Source organism: Clytia hemisphaerica, unplaced genomic scaffold (assembly GCF_902728285.1).
Source record: "Clytia hemisphaerica strain Z4C2 unplaced genomic scaffold, Clytia hemisphaerica genome assembly, whole genome shotgun sequence".
NCBI classification, from domain to species: Eukaryota; Metazoa; Cnidaria; class Hydrozoa; order Leptothecata; family Clytiidae; genus Clytia; species Clytia hemisphaerica.
This window is the reverse complement of record NW_027103247.1, coordinates 1,358,319-1,385,875: the sequence shown is the minus strand read 5'-3', so window position 1 is coordinate 1,385,875 and position 27,557 is coordinate 1,358,319. Positions and strand designations below refer to the sequence as shown.

The 27,557-nt window shown below is 35.5% G+C and overlaps 1 protein-coding gene across 1 annotated transcript in view; it reads left to right on the top strand.

Annotated features, from left to right (window-relative positions):
* Nucleotides 1–27,557, top strand: part of LOC136813451 (diacylglycerol kinase delta-like) — a 64,140-nt gene that overhangs the window by 15,998 nt on the left and 20,585 nt on the right. Inside the window, exons 2-5 of the mRNA XM_067070002.1 lie at nucleotides 4,294–4,341; nucleotides 5,088–5,150; nucleotides 15,792–15,872; nucleotides 16,205–16,312. Of these exons, the coding sequence (XP_066926103.1) occupies nucleotides 4,294–4,341; nucleotides 5,088–5,150; nucleotides 15,792–15,872; nucleotides 16,205–16,312 (300 nt within the window). The remainder of the gene's footprint in view (nucleotides 1–4,293; nucleotides 4,342–5,087; nucleotides 5,151–15,791; nucleotides 15,873–16,204; nucleotides 16,313–27,557) is intronic.

Here is a 27,557-nt window from a genome sequence, read left to right as displayed (position 1 = left end):
ATGTACACGTTTTTTTAATAAGAACATCCAAAATTTTTGAAGCCTTCAGATGTTCTTAACTTTTCGGGTTTCAAGCCTAAAAATGTTCTTAACATGTTCTTATTTCTGCATTTTTGAGTATTTTTGTCCATTTTCCTAAGAAAACAGGTGCTTTAAAGCCCACAAAGCCTTAAAAAACTGTTCTTAAATTATTCTTAAGATTTTGGCCACCTGAGCCTTATGTTCTTATATAATTTGTTCTTATGAAAAAAAACGTGTACTAGGCATGTATGTGTATCCCAGTCTCTATACAAAATCCAAAGCACATCTATCTACTGCCAATGGTATTCAAACATCTGACATCAGACATCTGGCTACAAAACTTTGTATGGATCGACATGGGATGTTAAAAGTATTAAATTTATTTTGCAAAACTTCTAAAAGCCTATTCAGTACCTAAATAGTGAGACTCTCTCTAAGACTTTTTTAAAGAGTATTTTTATAAATATTCTTAAAAGTGAAGATTTGAGCTGTGATAATGAGTTTGGAAACTTTCATCAACAAACTTTGTTTGGTATAATGTTTACCAAAACACTTAGCATGTCTTCAATATTTTGCTAAATACTCTCGTATTAAAGTTTTTTTAAATATCTTTGTTATTACCGATTGTGCTTTTGTCTCAGAATTATTTCTTCTATTCTCTCTTGACTTTTAAACTAAATACTGATTCTCAGTCTGTATGCATCTATACTTCACTTTTCTTTTTCGCTACAATATTTTCAATTAACAATGTTCTATTTAATAATTTATCATGTTCAAACTGTGACCGAGTGAAGAAAACTCTCGACTCTGCTTTTATACAACACGAAAATTATTGCTTAAGCTAAACGAGGAAGACGTATAAAAATTTCCTTTTTCTTTCCTGAATTATTTTATATCCTTCTTCACCTTGCAAAAGCTATGTGGTATAGATAAGGAGAACTTTTTATTCCATCCTTAAAAGATACTTGACCAGAATTTTTTGTGAAGACTGTTGAAGATGACATAATACAGAGGTTTCTATACATAAAGCAGAGAGTTTGCAGAGCTGCAAAAAATCATATCGGAGAAACTTTGACGAGCAGCTCTTGAGATTTGTTTGAGCTTTTATTTTGTGGCAGAAATTTTATGCATGGGTTCATGTGGCTTTAGACGTCCTATCAATATGATCCGTCGAAGTCGTTCAGTCCACAGAAAAACTACTATTTCATTGAGACACGAGGTCAATAATTCAAGTAATTTTCATCACTCATTTTTATTTTATCTACTTAAACGTCTTTTATAAGAACAAACTATATAAGAACATAAGGTTTCGATGGCCAAAATCAAGAACAATTTGAGAATATTTTAAGGCTCGATTTTATAGCAAATTCCACACAATACTCACAAAATAGTGAAATATTCAGAACATGTTGAGAACATTTTAAGGCTTAAAACTAAAAAAGTTAAGAAATTCTGAATCCTTAGAATTTTTAGATGTTCTTATAAAGTGTACTAGGCTGAATCGAGCATGAAGAAATTTATTCTCCTTTTACGGACAACCAATTCGCCGTTGTTCTTTAAAGTTTTTGGTCTACAATCAGTGCCAAAATACTTGGTACAAAAGGGAAATTCCCCTCGAAATTTTATAACCACAAACAATTTGGAAGCGCTCTAAATTAGGTTGGAAGGGTAGAGTTTTAACTCTGAGTTTTAACGCTAGACTTAAGACCTTAGGATCTGAGCATCCAAAAGTTAAGAAATAGTCTGGTAGGGCTTGAAATATAGCCTAGAAACCAATAAATCCCTCCCAGATCGAAATATTCGATGAAATCAAGCTGAAGGCCCGAAACTGACATTCTCGCTCGAACTTCAATTTTCGAAAAACGGTAACATAGCCAAAATTGCCAATATGTTACGTTACTGATTGTTGATAAGCATTTGATATAGGTATTTGAATGAATTTCCTTATGAAAATCGTGAATTGTTATCAGCGAAATGCACTTAAAATGAATGCGTCATACAATCGACTCATCAGTCATTCACAATTGAAATTTAATGTCTCAAATTTGGTTTTGATTCACTTAAAAAAATGATAATGATTTAAAACAATAAAATGAAGGTAGAAATCGCCTGTAGTCAAAGAACTGCATATAGGTCATTTGTTGATCAGCTGCACTAGCGATTCGAAAGTCTATTTCCGGTCCTTTCTCTAACGGTTTGCTGCTACAAAGGTTTTGTTTTTAAATAAGAGTGATATCATTTGCTTACTCATTTGCTTTTTCACATTGGATTGACACGGATGTGGAGCAAGATTGGTCAGAAAGATGGAAAGAAAAACAATTTTTTGCTTATATCAGCATAATATAACAATAGGCGGACACTGTCCCGATATGAAATATGTGTCTGATATGAAACGGGAACACTTATGTAAAAACAAAACCTTTAAAGTCGTTACACGTGTTACCACTCTATTATTAGATTGAGGTTGTTATTGTGAAGCTATAAACTAATCATTGATAAATAATGCAAACAGAGCCAAAACGATGTTAATGAACTGAAAGATGAATAGACATCAATAGAGTGGGACTCGAGCCCTCGAGCTCAGTCCCCCAGAATAGGGCGACAAAATATGAGCGAGCAAAAGAAAAAGATCAAGGACTCGAGAAGGGGAGATCGAAACAAGAGGACTTGGAAGATAGTAGGGCTAGAAACAATAAAACTTGAAAATGAGAACTTAGAGCAGAAGGAGGACCCTGAAAAATTTGATGTTTTATGTTACACTTATTTGATAGTTATTTTACTTAATTGGAAAGACAGAATTGGATGTTGATCGAGATCTATTAGTGTACCATTATTACTACGTGTCCGTAGACTTGTCTCTGATAAGGGAAACCCTGATCGAAGGAAAAGGTTAAGTGATCCGAGAGGTTCCCTCAATAGCTAGAGGTTGACTCCAATCGCCTAACTTACTTTCGTCACATTATTTATAACACAGAACTAAGTTACCTGCATCCTGAAACCAATTTTCCACCCAACTAAGTTTGGAAAATTTGATCCATGATATCTGTCCAGTCGGAAATACATCAGCGAGTCTATGTATATAGTGCTCTTCCTGCGAGAGTGACGGTTAGTTTTTGATGTGTCTAAATTCTGACTGACTGAGGACGACAGTAAATCAGCGCTACTTTTACCGTCCTGGATTTAGCTACATGCTGCTAAAAATCGTTTCAGTCATTCCGCCGTCCTCAAAAGGTGAATGTTCTGAGAGAAATGTCACCAGAACTTTTAGCCTCCTCCGTGCTATGATTATGGATATTCTTTTTCAGTTTTCTACTTCACACCACTGATCTCTAACTATTTGACTGGACCTTGAAAACGGCCCTGGCCGAAACATGTTGGAAATTTCTAGCATCTAATGGTATTTTTGTCTCGATCCTCCGTCCGATATATTTGACTGGATCGATACAGGAAGCGTTTAGAGCTGACTAGTCTGCCATCTTGTTTTCGATTTTGGTCGTCAACAGTACAATTCGAATGTTTTGAAATTGGAACGTTCGAAAATCTAAGGTAAATTGGAAAGCAACATGGCGGACTAGTCGACTTGAAAACTAGACATACTTTCACGGGAAATGTGTGAGTAGTTAGCCTATCTAGTGTGTAAACGAATATGATATTCTGTGCTTCGCATTGAAGAGAGGTTATGGTTACAGGTTACAGTGGGAGGTTCAACTTCACTTAAATGGCTGTCTTCTTTTAATCCATGTTCAACGACAAAAATGAGTCAACAGTTAATGTCAAAAGAGCCCTCCGGTCCCAAAACTGTTTTTGTAGGCATGAGCATACATACAATTCTAACACGATTTAAACTTAATTTTCAATGAAAAAATAGACGCTCTACAACAAATAGGACTTCCATGACCAAAATATTAAGAACAACTTCACCTTTCCACCCCACTGTTTTTTATATTTTTACGCGGTCTGCGCGCAACAAAGTTAAGAACATCCAAAGTTTTTAAAATGAATGTTCTTACCTTATCGGGGAAAACTTCGTCGGGAAAAATTTTCGTCGGGAAAAATATTCGTCACTTGCTGGTAGTTGGTAAACGCATTAAGACCGGGAAAAATTTTCGTCACTTGGCCAAAATTTCCTCACTTTTCCCCGACGAAGTTTTCCCCGATAAAGTATAAAAATTCGCGACCTTACTGTTATCGAGTGCTTCTTCTCAGCACTTTCTTTCATGATATTAAGTTTAAAATTCACTTCATTTTCTCCAACTTTCTTTCTTTTTGTAGGAATGCATCAAGGAAGGATATCTAATGAAACAAAATGGTTCTTTCCAGGTAAGAAAATGAAAGAAACCTCTCGATGTTAACGCCGGTCTCCACTTTCGCGCGAAATAGGCGACCGTTTTTTTCTTAACCTCTTTTTGCCTGAAGAAAAGATTACGTCATAAAAAGGTTTCGCGCGAACAAAAAAAAAAGTTGAAGGAAGAACTTTTTTCATTCGTTACGTCAATTTCGACCAATGGAATTGCTTCATTATTTAACCGACCAATGACCTTATACAAACGTCAAAAAGTTTTCGCTCATGTCGCGCGAAAATGGAGACCGACCTTTACCTTTTCGCGGAAAGAGCAGAAGACTACTGTTAAGGCCAGTCTCCATTAACAACCACTGCGATCGCTCTTAAGTACCCATCTTTTAGTCGGTGATAATGCTAGGTATCGATTTCACAATACACTGTGGATGAGGCGAGAGTGCGCTGGGCTTGTTCCCTAGTGGTTCACGCTGGATTAATGCACTTGATCGAAAAACTGTGTGTCAGTGTTTTGCAAGCTGGCAGACAGTATAAACTAAAGCGTAAGACGGTTCTAACGAGACGACTCCTAGATCGATCAATACTGAACCTGACATTCCCTGTAAGGAGAAACCGGTCATCAATCTTTTTAATTGGACGAAAATATTATGTTATAAAGACGCTCTTTAAAAAGAGTCAACTTCAATTTTTTTTCAATCGTCACTTCCAGGTGGAGCAAAGGCTGTATTTTTCTTTTGACCAATAATTGTTTTCTTATTAATCATTTCAGCGTTGGAAGCAAACGTATTTCAAGATTTACCCACAACAAATCTACTATGCCAAAAACCCTTCTGTAAGTGTGACCACTGCTTTTACTTTTAAAGGTTTTGTTTTTAAATAAGAGTGATATCGTTTGCTTACTCATTAATTTTATTTTACAAGCTTTTTGATATTGAATTGACACGGATGTGGAGCAAGATCGATCAGAAAAAGGAAAAGAAAAACATTTTTTGTTTACATCAGGACAATAAAACAATTAGGAGACCCTGTCCTGATATGAAATATGTGCCTGATATGAAACAGAAACGCTTATGTAAAAATAAAGACAGGCAGCTGAGGTCACAAAAAAATTGGACGGGGTGCGAACAATCCCAAACCACTTTTAATTGATAATATACAACCTAAATATCTAGAAACCATCAACCGGAGTTGTTGAAATTACTTACCGGACGTGTCCGGTAATATTTTAGTAACTGATGACGTCATGCGTGCCCATAGGCTAACTGAAAAAATTATGAGAATCAACATATACATATTATATACCGATCGAAGCGTTTTTTAACGTAGATTATAAAAATGGTCAGCAACCATATCTGAAAATTTTGCTATAAAAAGTTAGAACGCTTTTCCTTTATGTCCGTAACGTCAATTTAACCTGTCCGAGACAAAAAAAAATCAAAAATTCAAACTTATCAAAATTGAAATCTAAGACCGCCATTCGAAAGCTCTCAAAAATCGATATAGAATACTTTTAAGTGGATATATATGATTTCTCAACCTAACTCGAGAAAATCGATCCTAAAGAAAGTGTAAATATGACGTCATGAAAACTTTCGAAGCTTTTAACTTTTTACTATCAAATTTTCAGAAATAGTTACTGACCTTTTTCTTAATCTAAGTCAAATAAACCAGCTGCGCTGGAAGCTCCGGCTTAAGAGATTAAAAGATGTGAAGGATGAGTTTGTTGAGTTAGTTGTGTTAGAACGTTGCCCACAAACTACTAATCAGAAAGCAAAGTAATAATTCTATTGCAGAGCGAGTATGAGAAATAATCTTAACAAATAAATAAATCAGCTGGAAGTTTAGCTCTTCTAAGTGATTGCCTAAAGAACCAACCCAACACCCAGCCCGCTCATCCACAACTAAAAAGTTCAAAATTAGAGCTAAAGGAGATAAACATTTAGAAGTCAATATTTCCAAGTTCTTATAGTTATACATTTATGTTTTTCTAAACTTGCCAATAGATAAGCCATGATGCGCCATTGATTTGATTGTCCGGATAAAATTTCCGGGAGAAAAATAGCCTAAATTAGAGGCCACGGCTTTTAGCTAACCATTATTCTGAATTGGGATAATACTTGGAGGAGAGTAGGATAAACCAAATAAAATGGTACAATAGTGTGTATGGAATAGTGGTATATTTGGAAAAAACCTGTTTCGGGTTTGAAAGTTCAAATTTACACAGGAATTGTGTTTTAATAGTATCCTTTATTTAATTCTCATACTGTAGTGATATGTTTGAAAAGAATCTGTATCGGGTTTGAAAAATCAAAAGGAACGGTCGCCAGCCGTGATGAAATTACGACAAAGTCCAAAAACTATCATTTTCAGCCATAACACCGTGAAAATTTCTCCAATTTTGTTCAAATTTACACAGGAATTGTTTTTTAGTATCCTTTATTGAATTCTCATAGTGATATGTTTGTAAAAAATAAAAAAGTAACGGTTTGAAAAAATCAAAAGGAACGGTCGCCAGCCGTTGATGAAAATCAAAAAACGGTGAAAATTTGATTGAAATTACGAAAGTCCAAAAAAACTATCATTTTCAGCCATAACACTGTGAAAATTTCTCCAATTTTGTTCAAATTTACACAGGAATTGTGTTTTAGTATCCTTTATTGAATTCTCATAGTGATATGTTTGTAAAACATCTGTGTCGGGATTGAAAAATTAAAAGGAACGGTCGCCAGCCAATTTGGTGATTGATGAATACGACAATAACAAAGGTTAACAAAGTCCAAAACAGGATCATTTTCAGCCATACACATAATACCATAAGAATTACTCAGATCGTTTTCAAATTTACACTGTAATGTTGTAATTTTAGTACTCTCTTTTGAATTCCAATGGCTGTGTGTTTGAAAGTTTCATTGTCAAGTTACAGAGTTTTATGGTTTTGTACGTCTAGAAGAGAAGTTAGCCATATGCAAGATTTAAGCACTCGATCAGCTGACGATTCATGGCCAAAATTTCTCCAAAGTCCTTTCACATTGTTAGAGAACCAGTATGCATCAAACTTCTCATAAATCATGTCCAAAACATCATGAATAATGATGAAAATGATCAATTTTTCACTGAGATTTGCCCATTCGCTACACAGTCAGCTAGCCCACTTTCGGCAGCCATCTTTTTCTAAATACTTTCGGCCAATCAAATCACAATATTATCAGAATCCAGATAATCCGTTTTTATTAAATCGGAATAGATCATCGGATTAGATAAACAAAAAAAAATGTCTTGACCGTTGTTGTCGGAAGAGAGAATTAAAGGCTCCTAGGCCGGAGCAAAAACGCGTCGATTGGTATATAATATGTCTATGCTTTTTTTCATAAAGATTTTCTTTTTGCTTGTGACGTCATCAAATACGAAAATATTTTCGGACGCGTCCGGTAATTATTTTCAAACTGTCCGGTTGATGATTTTGTGTTCAGAAAGGTCGTATCTATTGAAAATAACTGTTTAAAGTTTGCTCGCAAACTTTGTAGCTACTGCACTTTTTTATGTGACCTCAGCTGCCTGACTAAAGCGGATAGCAAAAGTTTTCCCTTTGTCGAGGCTCTTTATAAATTCTTTTCGTAATCTCAGGGAAAGATAACTTTTTATTTGTACAACCACCATGACACAAATGAATTTAATCATGTATATGCTCTTTGCAGATTGAAATATTGGTTGCTTTTTTTAAGTGTTTAAGGTGGGCCTGATGACTTCACCAAAATAGGAAAAAAGCAATATCTCGAGTATATCGTGTTGATCGCTTTTCTTAACATCTTTGTTATCATCCCTTGAAGTTGAACAGAATATGTAGTTTTTTGGACCTACCCCGGTGGAGGTCCTATAAATTAACCTTTGTCCGTTCGTCCGTTCGTCCGTTCGTTCGTTAGTTATTAGCTTTCCTCATGATTGGCTCGTTAGTTTTTTCTGATTTTTTGCACAAAGATGCATAACTATAAACCCTCGAATGTGACGGAGCCCGATTTTCAAAAAAAAAAATTTTTGGGCAAATTTGGGCCAAAAAACGGCTAAAAAACGGGTTTTTTGGACTTTGTGAAAAATTAGGTCGTTAATTTTTTCTGATTTTTTGCATGAAAGTAGGGTACCATCGTAGGTAAAAATTGGCTTCAGCAGATTTTTGCAAAAAAATTTTGTTGGCTCAAAAAACGCATGTTTATCTATAAGAATCACTATTAATAAGCATACATCGATGTTCTTAGTCAAATAACTCAATTTTTTTATGAGATAGATGTTTTTTTTCTCAGGAGGGCTTACTTTTAAAGAATATGTGTTTCGACATGAAATTTTGGTTGCTTGGCGTGTTTTTATAGAAAAACTGGCCAAATTCGATATTTTATTATAAGCACATTATCAATTACTTAGGTATTAGCTTTTCTCGAGATTGGCTCTTTCATTCTTTACGATTGTTTGCACAAAGATGCATAACTATAAACCCTCGAATGTGACGGAGCCCGATTTTTGGAAAATAATTTTTGGGCAAATTTGGGCCAAAAAACGGCTAAAAAATGTGTTTTTTGGACTTTGTGAAAAATTGGATCATTAATTTTTTCTGATTTTTTGCAGGAAAGTAAGGTACCATCATAGGTAGTAGATGGTTCAAACAGATTTTTGCAAAAAAGATTTGTTGGCTCAAAAAACGCATGTTTATCTATAAGAATCACTATTAATAAGCATACATCGATGTTCTTAGTCAAATAACTCAATTTTTTTATGAGATAGATATTTTTTTTCTCAGGAGGGCTTACTTTTAAAGAATATGTGTTTCGACATGAAATTTTGGTTGCTTGGCGTGTTTTTATAGAAAAACTGGCCAAATTCGATATTTTTTTTTATAAGCACATTATCAATTACTTAGGTATTAGCTTTTTTCGAGATTGGCTCTTTCATTCTTTACGATTTTTTGCACAAAGATGCATAACTATAAACCCTCGAATGTGACGGAGCCCGATTTTTGGAAAATAATTTTTGGGCAAATTTGGGCCAAAAAACGGCTAAAAATGTGTTTTTTGGACTTTGTGAAAAATTGGATCATTAATTTTTTCTGATTTTTTGCAGGAAAGTAAGGTACCATCATAGGTAGTAGGTAGTAGATGGTTCAAACAGATTTTTGCAAAAAAGATTTGTTGGCTCAAAAAACGCATGTTTATCTATAAGAATCACTATTAATAAGCATACATCAATGTTCTTAAAATTACTGAATTTTTTGATGAGATATGTTTTTTTGCTCTCGAACTCTTGAATATGGAAGAATATTTCAAGAGCATGAAATTTTGGTTTCTAAACGTGTTTTTTATAAGAAACAAACAACTCATAGGTTCAGCCCCCCCTTATTTTTGGGGGGGGCTAAGAAATATTTTGGCCTTTAAAGAGCCTGGGGGCTAAAATTACCAAAATATTTGGGGGGACCTAGATTGTTGGGGGGAGCCTAGATGATCTGACTGAGACTCTGGGGGCTGTTCAGCTTAATTCAAAAGATATCTTATCTTACTATTAAATCAAATATAAAAAGCAAAAGACTTGTAAACATAAATATTAAAACAAGTAAAATTTAGTTTTCATTTATCAGTACTGTAGTCGCATATATATTTTTTGACTTCTCTCTACGGGGGCGGGAGAACAATGTTTTTGTTTTTGTTTTTGTTTATCTTGGGACCTGAAGTGTTAGGGGACCTAGCACAAGGCAATTTTTTGGGGGGAGCTAAATTGTTGGGGGGACCTTACTTTGTTGGGGGGAGCTAGAAACCTGGCTGAAGCTATGACAACTAATTTTAATAGATCGTCACTATTTGTGTTCTGAATGATTGTTTAATGGTCACGCTTATGTAGATATCAATTATATATGTGTGTTAAATGCATAACCAGGTAGGTCCATAAAAGTATCACTTGTTGATCGTGAACTTGCCAAAAAATTTCGTCACTTTTCCTCAAATACGTTTTCCCTTTAAAAGATCATTTCGCATATCTCTTTACTGCCATTTGCTTACACAGCATTTTTAAACAAAAAGAAGAATTAATTTTTCCCCTTGAAGCAAAAAAAAAATTTGAAAAATGCTTTGTCAGCATAAGAAGCGTGCCTTCTTCTTAAAAAATGATATCTTTAAAAGGCTTTTATCCTTCTATTCTTATCTTTGATGAAGTTTGCACGAATTTTAAGAGCCTTCACACGATATTGTGAGCGAACGAATGAAGTAAATTTTAATGTGTTGCCACTATGTTAAGCTGTTAATGACACACCATGTAATGAGAGTTTTTTACAGATAGAAATGTTGTTCCGTTAATACTTTGTTATAGCCCTTGGACTTTGCAGAGTTGTAAGAGCCTTCAAGTCCTTTGCAAAGTGCAAAGGGGATGATGACGTATGAGAGTATATTGTAGGTAGGAATGATTACCCATTTGACAAATATGATAATAGTTTTCTATACTAAAGGATGTTTCGATCAAGCGCTTTCGTCATTGGAAGAGTGGTGAAGCGTTTAATGTACTTTAATTTGCTGCACAAAGTGTTTAATATGACGCAGTGAGAGTGTAATATTCTACAATCATCGACAGAATATATGACAAAAAAGGAATTTCGCTCCAAATTTTAAAAACTGCAAGTTAACTTGGGGGTTGAGAAGTAGAGTTTTAATATGAGACTTTGGACCTAAGGATCTGAGGATCCAAAAGCTTGGTAATAATCCCACTAGGCTAGCCTGGAAGCCAGTGTACCCCTCCAAAATCGAAATATCCGATTAGATAAAGTAGCAAGCCTGAAAATGTCATTCTCGACCGAACTTTAAAGTCTGCAAAATGCTAAAAATCAGCCGCAAGTGTCAACATAATTTTGATCATCTGTCTTGACATATAGTTAAACCCCTTAGAAAGTTCAATATTTGATATCTATTTTGTCGATTCTTGTTGTTTCGCATTTTGATTTCAAAACACCTCATCTCTTCACAACAACAAATTACATGAAATCCTGTAAAATCTCTAAGATTAAGTACCACATTTTTTTAATTTGTCAGAGACTGCTTGCGTCAAAAGAAATTGCTCGGGGATGCTTCAGACTTCATAACTTCAGACCCCCTTTATTGTTTGTAACAGTTTTTGTATCAAATCATACGATAGTAACCGAGGTAACCGTCAGTAAATTATAGTTTTCTATCAAAAAAAGCATATTCTCGACTTTCTTTTGTTTGTGTACTACAATGCGAAGTCCCTTCGTTTTGTTATGGTATAGAAGCCGCTTTATTGCTACACAGGGCTTGGAAGAGAAAGGAATATGGGGGGGGCAAAATTGTCCCCCCGCCGTAGAGTGCAAAAAGTGGTAATAATGCTATTAACGGTTGATCGCACTCCTCTTAACCAATCAGATTCGAGTAATTTTGCACGACTGACGATTAATGAGGCCCCTAAGCGGTTTGCGTGATGATGTGATAGGGACTTTTTTTGTAGCGTGATTACGTGCTGAGAGGTCGAAAAGTGATTGTGATTTGAAAAATTTTTGAGCCGTGATACGTGATTTGGACTTTTTCAGAGGGATGCGAAATTAGCCATTTTCTTTGCTAATTTGCGTGATCGTGATTGTGATTGAAGACAAAAAATTGTTCGATATCGTGATCAGAGTTACCGCTTGGGGCCTCATTAATTGATCAAATTCTGCTTCTAACTCAAACAAGTTTAACTTCAGTTATATATTTTAAATTGTATAAAAAGCAGTGGAATCTCTAACTCGAACTTCTATAATTCGAATCTTTCTATACTTTGAAAAAGCTTCTCAGTCCCAGTTAAGGATAAATTCTCGTAAAATACTTTTTACAATTCGAATTTTTCTGTAATTCGAATAAATCATAATGTTTGTTCGAGTTCGAATTAACAAGAGTAACTTTGACCCAAGCTTAAAATGGTGAATGGACCCGGTCGCTTGGAAATAAACTAAAAAACGAAGAAATTGATTCAACATATTTCCATTTCATCATTGAGAACCTCTCCAAGAGAGGTATTGCAAAAGGTTCGAGCAACGGATTAGAATAGGTGGATTAACTTCTCTCGTTGCTCCCAAGAGAGATCCATTGTCTTCTCATTGTTACAAGAAAAATCTGTAAATGACTCTGCGCACTCCTCGTTTAGTTTTTCATTGTTTTTATAAGAACAATTTTCCAATTTATACAGTTTCGAAAACGAATTTGTCCTATGATTCGATCAATTTTGATGATTTTGCAAATATTTTAAATCCTGCACTTAAGTTTTAGCATCAACAAACGCTAGACCAGTTTTAATGTAAATTTTTAATCTTTTGTCAATGGCAATCTTCAGATAAGTGAAAATTAACGTATGGTCTATAACTAAGAAACTATCGATGGGTCACGAATGGGTTGCATACTGGTGAAAGAAGACTGTATTTAGAATTAGGAAAATAAATTTCAAATTATTTGGCTAATTTCTGCATTGGATAGAAAGGGCTAAAAAAGTGCATTTTCTTATTTAAAATGTACCACGTGATACGTAATGACCAATGAAAATGTTGAAAGTAATGATTTTTTACAACTTTTTTACAACTTATCAAGTTTTAATTGCTAGCAAACTCGTAAAAAAGTTTGATAACCTAACGAGGAGTGTTTTCTATGAGTTCTTAATCCACCTATTCTAATCCGTTGGTTCGAGGGCGTTTAAATAAAGACCGTATGTGTTTTTCAGTTGCAGCATATTATTATTAAAGTGTTTTTTTTTCAGTTTGGTATTCTTCTTTCAGTAGGCGTGAACGTCAATATTTTTTCTTCGCTTTTTTCTTCGCTTCTTTCTTCATTCTTGACCATAACGCAGCAAATTTGTTGCAATAAATGACTCTTTGACCACTCGTTTCCATCTAGGACTTTCGGTCTCGTACAGTAATCGCCATCTCATCAATAATACACAGGTTGCAAAATCAAAGTCTGAATACAAATCACGCTTTTACTCGAAATCTTTATGTGCTTGTTACATGACATTTATTTCTGATTGGTTCGAATTTATGGACACTAATAAAGTTATCAGCTGTAAGTTGTAAAGCAAGTATGGGAATAAAATCACGTGAAATTTTTCGAGTAATCACATGTTTTGACTGCACTGATATATATAATTTTGTATTTCATTAGAAGTAAAACTCTCTTCAAAATTGGCCATTTCATTTTTTATCCCTACAGGGCGTGGACGAACATTTTCAAGGGGTCTAAAGGAGTTTCATTTTTCATTTTTTCAGAGGGTAAAAACTTATTTTAAATTTTCAAGGGGGTCCCAGATTGGTTGTAGTTCGTCCGCCCTCCCTTAAAAAGGTAGGGAGAGAATTTTACAAGGGATTCTATGAAAAATTTTGCCATTTTCCAGGGGGTATTAAGGGGATTTTAAATATTTTTTTCACGTGAAAAGGTTTGTCCACCCCCTGTATGGATATCTAATGGAACAGCCCAATATATTACTAGAGTTTGATAGAAAGTCATGTCAGGGGGGGGGGAGAAAAGCTAAGAAGTTTGATCACTTGATCACTGATTTAATTAAAGGCCACAAATTTGCAAAAATAGCAAATAAGGCTTTCAAACACCTCAGAAATAGCTAAAAAATTTCATTTGAAGAATATTGTTCGAATTATCATTGGAAACAGCTCGTTTATGTGAAATTTCTTGGAAGAAGTTAAAAATTTAATATTCAACTATTCTTCACCTTTTACTTAAGTTCGTTGAAAACGTAAAGTAACAACATCAAAAATTAACGTGATTATTTTCACAAATTTAACCTTTTTACACTGAACCTTTTAACATCGGATATTTTTAGTCAAATTTATTTTGCATGCCCTTTTGATATTCTGGACCTTTTTACACAATTGGTAAGAAAATAAAGACAGTAGGACGTAGAAAAGGCCGATGATGTACGTACGAGACTGTCCATCTAACGTTTCCAGACCATCTAAAAAGAACGCAAATAACTATTAAAAAGCGACAAAAAAAACGAAAAACCCAGAAAAATCAAAAAACGACATATTTCGCCGTCCCAAACCCCGACCTTGATCACTACCACACCTACATATTCATTACTTTTTGTACTTTACAATATTTAGATAAATTGCGCATGCATATAAGTCTCTATCTGGGTGAGCTAGAAACATTAGATGAACTAACTCGTAACACCGCGATTCAATGCACGCCGTCGGGATCGCTTGTAAAGGAACAATTTTCAAGAGAGGGTCTAATAAATCAACGGTTCCCAGTCTCCTTATAATTCTCCGTTCATTTATCACATTTAGGTAAGTTGAAAAACTCGAAAAGTTGAAAGGTTTTTCGGAAATTGGTCATCAAACTTCGATTCCTTGACATTCTTAACAAAATTACCACTGTTACAAATTGTCTGTAAATTTATTCTGTGTAGGGTAATTATACTACAGTGTTATTTATGCCTGAGTAGAATACGATTGACTATGTTTTAACATTACTACAATCAATTTCATAATATTTGAGAAAAAAGGTAAATTCCACGGGAAGTTTTGAAACCACAATCGATTTGTAAGTGCTCTAAAGTAGGTTCGAAGGGTAGAGTTTTAACTCTGAGTTTTAACGCTAGACTTAGAACTTTAGGACCTTAGAATCTGAGCATCCAAAAGTTATAAAATAGTCCAATAAGGCTCAGAATATAGCCTGGAAGTCTGCCAACCCATCCCAAATTGAAATATTCGATTAAATTAAAGAGATAGCCCAAAATCGACTTTCTCGCCGGAACTTTAAATCTTGAAAAACGTTAAAATAACCGTAATTCTCAATATAATTCGACAATGATTGTAGTATAAAGGTAGGACATTTTTGGGCATTTAGCAATTGTGTGCAAGCTCCAGTGCTCAAATTGTAACGCTCATTTAATAAAGACTTGATGTGTTGAACGGTGAAAAAGAATGCGGCTATCATATTTTGATTTAAGGACTTGTTGTACATAATTCATGCCGCTGAGAATTAAATCTCCGTTTCACAATAGTAATTTCGTGCACCGAGCGGAGGCGGTTTCGAAGTAGGCGTGAGAAGCTCAAGTAAAAAAAGTGGTTTCTCGCTGCATGGTACAATTGAATTTTCGGGAAACTAGTGTCAATAAAAAAGATTCCCTTAGTGATATAGGACTTTTAGGACTGTTATTTTCACACTCGGTTTGGCTGTGTGTGAAAATATTTTAGTTCAAATCTTGTAGGGTGTGCATTTTCATGCAGTTCTCGGTTTTATGTTTACGAAGATTTTCGAAGATTTTTGAAAAACCTATTTAGAAGTTAGTATTTTTACCAAATTTTCCGTTTTCCCAGGGGTTAGAGGAATTCTCAACGTATTTTACGGTACTAATTTTCACGTAGACACCTGAAAGTACGAAAATTAGTTCCCGCAAAAATTAAATCTCACGAGCATTTACATTGATATTCTTTTTATCCTTATTACAGAGCAGCCTTTTCCACGAGATCAACGTGACAGAGATCAGCATCGCTGAAACCAGTGTCAATAACGTCAATAATAGCTTCAAGGTAATCATTCATTTTGATTTTGGGCAATTCCGGGAAAACGTCAATCACCCTTGGAGATAAATGTCAAGGCATAGATATTCCCTACATGCGTGCCATCAAATGGTGCTTGGGTCAAGGCACTCCTAGGTCCCTATCGTTAGTAACTATCCAGTCAAAATGAGTGTACCTTTTTTCTTCATCGATAAAGTAAATTTATTTTTAAACTGCTTTCGAGTATCAAATCTCGAATCAAAAAGAAAAGCTCTCTGATAGATGTTTTCGCATTTTGCTTTTGACGTCATCCCTCAATCTCATACTTTTTACCTGATGAGGAGCTCGATTTTCCTTTACAGGTCATCACAGGTCAAATCTCACTGTCACTTTCAGCCGAAACACGACGCGAGATGGAAGAATGGGTATCTTCATTCAAGTTAGCGTCTCAAAGAGAAGGACGAAACCTGGTAAGCTAAGCTACATTCCATACTATGTTTTCTGCTTCAATGGAAGAATTATAGAACGCGAATGTCTGTAAATTTGCAATTAACTTCTCTATTTCAAGGCAATTTTTAAAAGTGTTTCAGTGTACATTCTTTTTTTTTACCATGTGGGAACCATGTTAGCATAATAATTTGACTAATTCCCTTGAGAGTGTTTCCACAAGGTAGCAAAAAAGAGTGCAAACTTAAGGGGAATGGAATTAAGTTTGGTATATTATGAGTTATAAAAAGACTCAGAAAATGTTTTTACTTGAAAAGTGGAATAAATATTTATCTTTTGGGGGGTCGACATTCTAAAACATGTCCTAAATGTACCACTGAATTATTCTTTATAAGTTTTTTTTTTCATGCAAACTTATTTTCTGTTGAGGTGCATTTTATTTCAACTAGGGAAAGGTTTTGATCAAGTTTGCGAGATGGAGGAAGAATAATAATAAGCGGAATTCTATTGGGTAAATGACTAAAACGTGTAAAAAGCTCAGAAATTCTGATCAAATCTGAAAATTTACCTGGAACGACAAAGGGCTTTTGTATTATTGTTTAACTTTTAATCCCTTTTGGTTTTTCTTTTTGGCAAAAAAGCTTTGTTCACGTGATCACCAGAAGGGGAAACCTTGTTTTTCAAGTCAAAAGCTACCATATCAGTGGAAAATAATATGTGGGAATCAGTTTTACCAAGCCTTTTGAGTAACAACTGTTTTAACTTATCTCTGATGATCTGATGTTGTCTTATAAGCTTTTAATGATTATTATTTTCTAAAATTAGAACAAAAGGCGTAAAAATAACACTAGAGTCAAGTTTATGAAACAAAACAAGTATATAAAAGGAATTCCAAAAAAATATTATTAAATATTGTGCTGGAACCAGTGGCGTGGTGGAAGGGGGCCAGGCCCCACCAACGAAGCTCTTTTGAGAGGGAGCGCCGAAAAATAAGGGACGCCAAGAAGGAATTTCCAGACGCCTCTTTCGAAAGATCGGCAATTGAAAAACCAAAAATAGCCCTTCTCATCAGCTCAAAAACTGGCTTCGCTCGCACACTTTTCTTTTTATTTATGGTTCGTAAGCAAATTATAAATGTACAGAGAGGGGATGTCAAAAACAAAAAATCTCTAAAAAGGGCGGCGCCATTTTCAACATTTCCCACCTTCCCACCACGCCACTTGCTGTAACAGACTTCAACCTTGATCACAACGAAGATCTTTCTATCAGACCAAATTAAAACTTCTTCACCAATTATCCCAATTTAAATATATATTCAGTTTCTTCCAGCCTTTCTTTAATCAAAAGTCACACATCTCCATAGTACGCATGTCTGAATCAGCCATTAATGGTTGAAAAATCCGGATACATTTATTTAAAATCAAAAAGTCAAAAGTTTCAGAAGTATATAAAAATAAGAATTGTTGGCCAATTTTTCCTTTCCTTACCTCATTTCGAAGTGTACCTTGTATCATACCACTGCTGGCGGCCAGCTGTGGCCAGGTAGCTCAGTCGGTAGAGCATTTGCCTTTCAATCTAAGGGTTGTGAGTTCGATCTCCAGTCACTTTAGATTGGGTAGTCTGATCTAGGCGGTAAATTACTGGGAGCTGAGACTAGGTGTGGTGCTCTACCTCAACATTCGACCTCCTAAGTATAGCGCAAATAGAAAAGGGGATAACTTACTGGTACCGTTGCTGTATATTCATACTTTACAAAATTCTTCATCTTTATGCCAACAGGGTATTACTTTCAATTCTCTTTTTCTTTCAAGAGCAATGTGTCAAATGGTTGTGTAACTTATTATCTTTCCTCCAACCTTTATGCTCTAACTTTTTATTTTTAGAGGTTTTGGATCAAATTTAACTTAGTTAACTTTGAAATTTAGCCATCTTTAAACCTTAACTTGTTAAGGTTTAAAGATAATGCGACTAAATATTTCCCGTAACATTTGTTACAAAAAGCACACAAATTTTTGCTCTTCAAAAGATGATCTGAAAATATTTCGTGAAACAACGTATTAGAGGTCCACAAATATCACATAATTTAAATTTTCATATTTAGATTTTATGATGATACGCACACAATTTTTTTCAACTTATAGAAGTGGACTTTTTTCAGGACACCCTGTTACTTATAAAGTGGCATATGCTCTTAGGCTGGATTATAGCTTAAAGGGAACTGTTGAGGAGTAGAAACAATCTGAAAATGTAACTAAAAACGCTTCTTTAAAAACACAACATCCTGTATCACCACTTCCAAAACTTTTTTAATCCATAAAGGGTTATAGCATTGTACTGTGTGTTAGAACAGAGAAGAATTTGACGACTGGAAAATATTTCAGGCTGTAAAATCTGAGCCTTCATATGCTTATAAGCGTTGTGAACAGTCTGTTTCTCTAAAGAATCCTGCATTGTAACACGCATACGTAATTTGTCGTTCTTTTAAACCACATGTAGTTAATTCCCGTGATAAACGAAGGGGAATGAATCTGTAAGGTGGTACAGTCACTTTCGGTCGGGGATGTGGACGGCGAAATTTGTCGTTTTTTATGAAATTTGTCGTTCTTTTTGTCTATTTTTAGTAATGCATGATTCTTTAGATAAACCCCTCTGAATATGAAAACATTCATACAAAGGATTTTGTGCACTAAAAAGGTCATAGATACCCTTTACTTTCTTTCTCATAAAGAATTTGAATCAAGATTTATAAAAAGATCAAAATCCCGAAAAATTCTCTTTTTAAAAGGATAGAAAATGCTGAGTGTGATTAATTACGTGCGTCCCGTGCCCTCGTGCCCTCGTGGGTCGTGGGTCGTGCCTCGTGCGTCCCGTGCCCTCGTGCCTTCGTGCCCTCGTGGGTAGTTCGTGGGTCCTCAAAAAAGTTACGTGGGTCCTGAAAAAGGTTACGTGGGTCCTGAAAAAATTACGTGGGTCCTGAAAAAAATTACGTGGGTCCTAAAAAAAATTACGTGGGTCCTGAAAAAAATTACGTGGGTCCTAAAAAAAAATTACGTGGGTCCTGAAAAAAATCACGTGGGTCCGGAAAATGATTTCGTGGGTCCAGAAAATGATTTCGTGGGTTCAGTAGTCACGTGTGTCCTTGTAATTGTGCGGAATCTTTTTTGGAGAATTTGTTGGGATAAATTTGAGAGTTTAATCGGATATTGTTCTCCTTAAAGCTATACTTTGAGACAACATACGATCTCGCCAAAATGAAAACACCATTTTCGAATACAAATTTCCAAAAATAATTGACATTGAATATTAAAAATTTTTATACTAGGGAAACATGGCACTATCAGACTGTCTTTGTGCAAAATTTCAAGTTGTATTTCAGTGTGATGCTTGAGATATGAGAGGATTTCTAATGCCAAACTTCAATTGAAATATTAAAAAATCCCTGCCTCTGTAAAGCTATGATGGTAGACTTTAAGAATAGGGATATATGTAAACATTTATTAAATAAAGAAGAAAACAAATTCCGAATAGGTGCATCTTCGAGAAACTCAAAATTTAAGTTATCAAAAAGAATAACACATGATGTAAAATATGGTCGATATTTCGATTCACTTGCTAAATCATTATCAAGACAGAGTAAAATGAAATTCTAAAAGCATTACTTTATGTACAAGTTCAGTAAAAATTAGAAAAATTATGAAATGCATCAAGGGAATAAAACGATTGCTAAACATTTGTGAACCCAAGAAGACTTTAATATCTTGATAAATTTTAAAATCAATTTTCGGATATGATAAATTGTGGGAAATTAATTTTTCAGAGCAACGTGTGAACAAAAGCCACAAAAGGTTTGAGGAACTTTCTCCTAAGTTATTTATTTTGAAAGGCTCTTAGGACGAGGACACTATTCTAACGCACATAAAAAAAGGAAAAAATTAAGATAAAAACATCCCCAGGTATTCACCCAAGGAACAAATGTACCAAATTTCAGCCAAAACGGACAAAGTATATTTGCTACCTAATACTAAATATTTGAAATGTTACAATTGGGCCTTCTAATAACGGGAAAATCTGAAGTTGAGCCCAGTGCGGTGCGCACGTTCGACTATATTAAAAACCTGAATAGTTCGGTTAAATAACCCGAAAATAAATTTTTCTGCATCTGTTGACATAACAGATAAATTTAAGGGCTCTGACCATAGCGAGCCTAATCGTTTGTGTTTACAAGATTTTGTAAAAAGTTTTCGACAAATTTATACAAAGCCTCCCCCTTCGTGGCATCGAACCATCGACTTTTTGCACCTCAACTTAACCAAATTTTCTATAATAATTCTGGGATGCCAAGTATATGTTTTTCGGACCCACGAACTGTACCCACGAGATTTTCTTTCGGACGCACGAACTACCCACGAGATTTTTTTGGACCCACGAACTACCCACGTAATTTTTTTCGGGACCCACGAACTACCCACGTATTTTTTTTTTGGACCCACGTAATTTTTTTCGGGACCCACGAGGGCACGAGGGCACGGGACGCACGTAATTAATCACACTCGAAAATGCTTTACTAGATGGAAATATGTTATTTTACAATTGGCTTTATACAAAAAACACTGGCATACCCTACAGTAGGACAAGTTTATCTCTGCACCACTTGTGACTTCTTTCTCTTGTTTATGTCAAATTCTCTCTATGAAAGGGTTTACTTCTTAGACACATTTTTTCATAAGAACGAACTATAAAAACATTAGGCTAGTGCCTAAATATTAAGAAAAAGTAAAAAACACCATATTTCTTGGGGAAACAGAGGAAAATAGACAAAATTAAGAACAACTCAAAACTATTGACTTGCTTGTAAAAAATTAAAAATAATCAATACAATATTAATTGGATGCAATCGAACGCATTCCAAGAGTGCTTTTCGATTAAGATTCAATCATGTTGGACATTGACCTTTCAATCGTTCACGTTCGATTTGGTGGATCATCTGGATAGAATGGAGCTTTTAAATTAAACATGAATGACATTGTTGATTAGGAAAAGGTCTATTCTCATTTCGGGGGCAGTCAGGCAAATTGACCGACGGGTATGTGCGGCGGTTAGGGGTATGTTTTTCAAAATATCAGAAACGCACTTTAAGGGTGGACTTTTGATAAATGCACTGTAAGGGTGGAAATTTCAGCAAATCTGGGAAAAATTGCAAATTTTTGCTCGAAAATGTTGATTTTTTTTGCTCTAAAAGAGTTTAAAATTTGAAAAAATGCACTGTAAGGGTATGAATTTCACCGATTTTTTTCTGCACTGTAAGGGTGCGATTCTAAAAGCCAATTTTTTCGCCGCACATACCGTCAGTTGGTAAACCCACTGCCCCCCGGGCAAATATCCCCCTATAAGATAGGGAAATATTTAAAAATGGGCCTAAAAAGCATTTGAAAGTTTCTGTTTTTGTATTGTGGTAATATGTTCTTTTATCATTTCCTTCAAAATTCTGAAATGAACATTATTCTTAAGTGTATAATAACAGATGGTTACTTATCGCAGTATGCAAATGAAGTTTTTCTTCCCTATCTAGCCGCTCGAATCAAGTTATAGATTTCTTGCATGTTAGTACGTCAGTATATTTCCCAAAATTTTTTTAAAATACTTCACCAATTCAACTATTCCATAAAAAAATCTATGATGTTATTATGTCGCTGATGCACACAAAAAACGAAGAACGAATTAAAGAGAACCTGTTTGACAAAAAGTTTTGACCATCTTGTTTGGTAGGACGTTTGACGACGTAAGATCTTCTACCGTTATGCAAGGCCTAGGTAACAGAAGGGGTATTAGTAGCTCAATTCTAATTCGTTAAAGTTGCAAGTGTGGTATTGTTATATTAGTAAAAGAAAAGCTTAAAGGTATAAAGTAGAAAGGCTAATCTCGTATGATAACACTCTCTCAGATGCTTTTACTCAATAAACCTAGCTAGTGATACGGAGTGGGAAAAGTGGGAAAAAAAAAACAAAATGTTCGTTCAGCTTTAGTAAATGAAAGTCCGTTGGAAAGAAAGAGAGAGAGAGCAGAAATAAGGGAAAACTTTTCTGGCTATCATCTTTCTCGAAGAATTAGTAGGCAGAAGAAATAAAATGAAGGAGTGAAAATTGTTTTCTGTTTTCTTGTACATTTTCATATTGAGTTGAATTGTCTTTTTCTTTTCTTATTCCTTCATACTAAAGCGTGTACCCTCTCACTATTTTTTACTTATAATAGACCTGTAGTAGACGAACTTATTCGTAATAATTTGATGTTATTCTTCCATTCTCTTTTTTCTTCCTCTTCTCCTCTTAGAGTAACTTCCATTTCATTCACTTTTAGTTTTTTTTCAGTCTTATGTTCGAAAATTGTTTCTTTGATTGATTGGTTAGAATGTTTTTCCTTGTGGTTTGAGTGTGCTAATTTAAAATCAGAGAAGTTTTTTAAGGGATTTCGAGTATACAGTTGGTGCATCAATTTCTGCATTAATAACACGCATGCGTGATTTGTCGTTCTTTTGAACTACATGTAGTTAATTCCCGTGATAAATAAAGAGAAATGAATCGCTAGGGGTGGTACAGTCACTTTCGGTCGGGATTCTGGACGGCAAAATATGAAATTTGTCGTTCTTTTTTGTCGTTTTTTATGAAATTTGTCGTTTCTTTTGTCTATTTTTAGTAATGCAGGAATTGTAAGATAAAGGCTCTCATATCTTAGTTAAAGCATAGTTAAACTGAGACTGGATAAGTTTAGTGGTATATACCATCCCAAATCTAGTATCTCATTATCTAGAATAAGTTTAATAAAACATTATGTAAGTAGAAATGTAGGGTGCCGTTATTATCGCTCTTGGAATAAGGTCCCAGGGGGGGGGGGCAGCTGGGCAAAATGACCGACGGGTATGTGCGGGCCCTAAGGGTACCTTTTCCAAGATGTTTAAAATGCACTGTAAGGGTCGGAAAAACTAAAGATGCACTGTAAGGGTAGAAATTTCAGAAAATTCTTGAAAAATCGAGATATTTTCCCCAAAAATGCTAGAATTTTGACCATTTTTTTCATCGAAAAGGATTGAAAATTTGGGGGAAGATGCACTCTAAGGGTATGATTTTCATCATCGAATTTTGCTGCACTGTAAGGGTGCAATTGTAAAAGCCAATTTTCGGCCCGCACATACCGTCAGTCCGCAAAGCCAGTGCCCCCCCACGGGAATAAGGTTCTTTAGATAACGCGATACAGGCTGTGTAAAGGCTAAGGTACAGGCTAACCCATATCGGTAACCGCCTACAACACCCATTATCAGATTTTTTACGCAGACACCCACCCAACAATTTTACAGTTGTTAACCTATCAAGAAATTTATATTATTTTCATCCAGCCTCCTCCAGGCTTTTTGCGCGGAATTAATTTCGCCTTTGAAAAGAAATTCTCGTTTTTTAAGTATGTTGTTTCGTGTTACAAAAAAATTCACTCAAGTTTCTACTTTCCCTGAATTCTCTTTTTCCCCTTTTTCGTTCGTTTTCCATTTTATTTCCTCAATCTAATAACAACTATCCCTTTTCTTTTCTTTTTGTTGGCCCTGTTTTGTGGTCAATTTATGGTTTTCATTCTCACCTCAAATCTTTACATGATTACAACTGACCTGTAATATGGTTGATTGATTGATTGATTGATTGATTGATTGATTGATTGATTGATTGATTGATTGATTGATTGATTGATTGATTGATTGATTGATTGATTGATTGATTGATTGATTGATTGATTGATTGATTGATTGATTGATTGATTGATTGATTGATTGATTGATTGATTGATTGATTGATTGATTGATTGATTGATTGATTGATTGATTGATTGATTGATTGATTGATTGATTGATTGATTGATTGATTGATTGATTGATTGATTGATTGATTCTTATTCTGTTCAATAATTGTGAGAGAAATCGCCATAATCATGTTATTTTGCTGTTGTTTTCTGAAAGCAAGAACAAGGAAAAAAGTAGGCGAAAAGGTAGTAATATATTATAACTCCACTAAAATTCATCAAATTTCGATAAAAATCACCAATCCTTCTGGTTTACCTGAGCTTGGAAGCCGGCATCATGATGCCATCAAGGCCAGAAGAAGGTGGTGGCCGATTGCTGGTTTGCACACTAAAACAATGCACCGACGATATCGTTGATAAAGACAAAGACCGCTTGACCTGTGTCAAGTGCAAGAGGAGTGTTCACTATAGATGTACGATGCTTCCCGCGTACCAGATACAGCAGTTCATCGACAAGACGAAAAGCACTCATTACAGGTACACCTGCCAAAATTGTGTAGAAGTTAAACCTGTACTCTCAGCCCTCATCCCTTCAAGACGAGCCCAATCATCTCTTAAACTTGAACAGGAAGTCGAAAACCTACGAAGAGAGCTAGAAGCCTGTAAGGGGCTTCTCAAGCAAACGAAGTCGATAGAGTTACTATTGCATCCCAAAAGAAAGAACTGGCGAACCTAAAGAGAAATCTCAATGAAGATCCGGGTTTCCACACCATAGAGTACGTTGAGCAAAAGTTTGAAGAGAAACTCGAGTCACTCAAACCGACTATCAAAGAAATGATTGAACAAACAATCAAAACAGATTGTAAAGCACTCTCAGAAAAAACGTATGCTTCCGTTACCTCCTCCAACACCACTAATCTTGCTACCCCAAATCAAGACTCACTAAAGGAAGTTATCAAAGATGCCTGGCGTGAAGAGGGAGCAGAAGAGGCAGACAAGAGAAGACGTGCACCAAATGTCATCGTTCATGGTTTACCAGAGAAAGATGAAGAAAATGACAAAAGTTGGGCATCAGATTTTATCAAGGATACCCATGCCCGAGCTAACATTCAGCGTGTCAGAAGATTAGGCGTAGCAGATGGAAATAAAAAGCGACCATTGTTGTTATCACTCAAAAATGAACAAGAAAAATGGACCGTTATCGGAAATTTAACAAGTTTAAAGGGATTAGAAAACTACAAAGGTATCAGTATTACAGAGGACCTAACACCCGCACAACGGAAAGTATATAAGGAATTATCGAACGATGCAAAGAAGCTAAACTCTGAGGAAAAGTCTCAAACTGAAATTTATCGAGTCAGAGGTGATACAAAAAACGGTTTCGCTGTAAAGAAGCTGAAAATCAAAAAACAACAATAGAAACAAACCACTATAAACAAGCATCAACTAGCAATAAAGCAAACCCTACCCCAAGAACTATACCTGAAATAAGAATCCTATCAACAAATGCCGATCAATTTACGAAAGCAAAGAAAGGAATATTAAATAAGATAAATCAACTCGAGAAACCGCACCTAATCGCAATTTTGAAGTAAAACCCAAACATGGTGAAAAATGGCAAATCCACGAATACGAAATGAAAGACTACAAAGTTGTTAACTCCACTAATACCAATAACAACAAAGGTCGAGGAATCGTTATATTGGCACACTCATCAATAGACCATCTAGTTGCTGACATCGAAAGTCCTGTTGAATTCGAAGAAACCTGTATTATCGAGATTCGTCTAGCAAAGAAAGACAAACTTGTATTTGCGTGTATATACAGAAGCCCTACGAAGCAAGCTAACTCGCACGAAAACAATTCTATGTTGAACAGCCTGTTGAAGTCATTGAGTCAAGACAAGAGATATTCACACAAATGTATAGTTGGAGATTTTAATCTACCAACAATAAATTGGGAAAACTGGACAACCCACCATATTGAGGACAGTAAAGAAGAAAAATTCTTGGATGCACTACGAGATTCATTTCTTTACCAATGCGTCAAAGAGCCGACGAGATGTAGAGGAACAGACGATCCGTCTCTAGTAGACCTCATTCTAACCAGTGAATATAACCAAGTCAACAATCTCAAATATCTTAGTCCACTTGGAAAAGGTGACCACAGTGTACTTGTCTTTGACTTCAAGTGTTGTGCTGAGGCAGAAGCCAAGTTGCCAAAAGTATTCCTACAATTCAGCTAACTTCCAGGAAATGCGACGCTTTCTTCGAGCGGCTAATTGGACGCAAGACTTTATCGCGACATCAAACGGAAAGACAGTATGTGAGCTCTGGGAACAGTTCAAAACTGATCTAAACGATCTAAAGAGCCGATTCGTCCCGCTAAAAGAAGTTGGAAATTCCTTCTGGAAGAAAAAAGGAAATATTCCGATAGGGGAAGATATTCGAAATGAAATCAGGATAAAAGATCGCCTACATAGGAAGTGGATTAATTCTTCGGATGCTGACAAGGAGTTCAATAGAGCAAAATATGTTTCGGCGCGAAACCGAGTCAACAGTATAATGAGACGCACGCGTAGAAACCATGAACGAGAAATTAGCAGATCGGCAAAGAACAACCCGAAGCGATTTTGGTCGCATGTAAGAAATCAATTGAAGTCGACAAGCCGAGTTGCATCTCTTCTGGAGTCGGAGGACAACAAAGAATCATTGAAGCATGAAGACATAGAAAAGGCAAATATCCTACAAAAGCAATTTTGTGGTGTATTTACGAATGAGCCAAACGGACAATTACCTTCATTTGATAAAAAAACAGATACGATGATCGATATCCCTGAAATTTCTCTAGAAACAATAATAAGACAGATCAAGCAGCTTGACCCCAGCAAATCATTTGGACCAGATGAGATTCATCCGTTGATGCTGAAGGAACTAGTTGACTTCGTTGCAGAACCGCTGAAGATAATCATGAACAAAACATTAGAAGATAGCGTATTACCTGAGGACTGGAAGATGGCGCATGTCACGCCAATCTACAAGAACAAGGGTGCTCACAACCTAGCCATAAACTACCGTCCAGTCAGTTTAACATCTATAGTATGCAAAATGATGGAGTCAGTGCTACGAAAAGCAATTATGGATCATCTTGTGGAAGAAAATCTTTTATCTGAAAAACAGTACGGTTTTATTGGTAAGCGATCAACAGTCACTCAACTTCTTTACTACATTGACCAATGTTGTGAAACGATGGCAGAAGGCAAAGTTGTCGATTGCATCTATTTTGATTTTGCAAAAGCGTTTGACACCGTCCCTCACAGGAGGTTAAAGAAAAAACTGGAATGTTACGGGGTAGGTGGAAGTCTACTAAACTGGATAACATCGTTTTTGTCAGATCGCAAGCAGCTGGTCAAAGTCAACTCAGCCAAATCAACAACTAACCCTGTCGTAAGTGGGATTCCTCAAGGAAGTGTACTTGGACCTCTGCTAT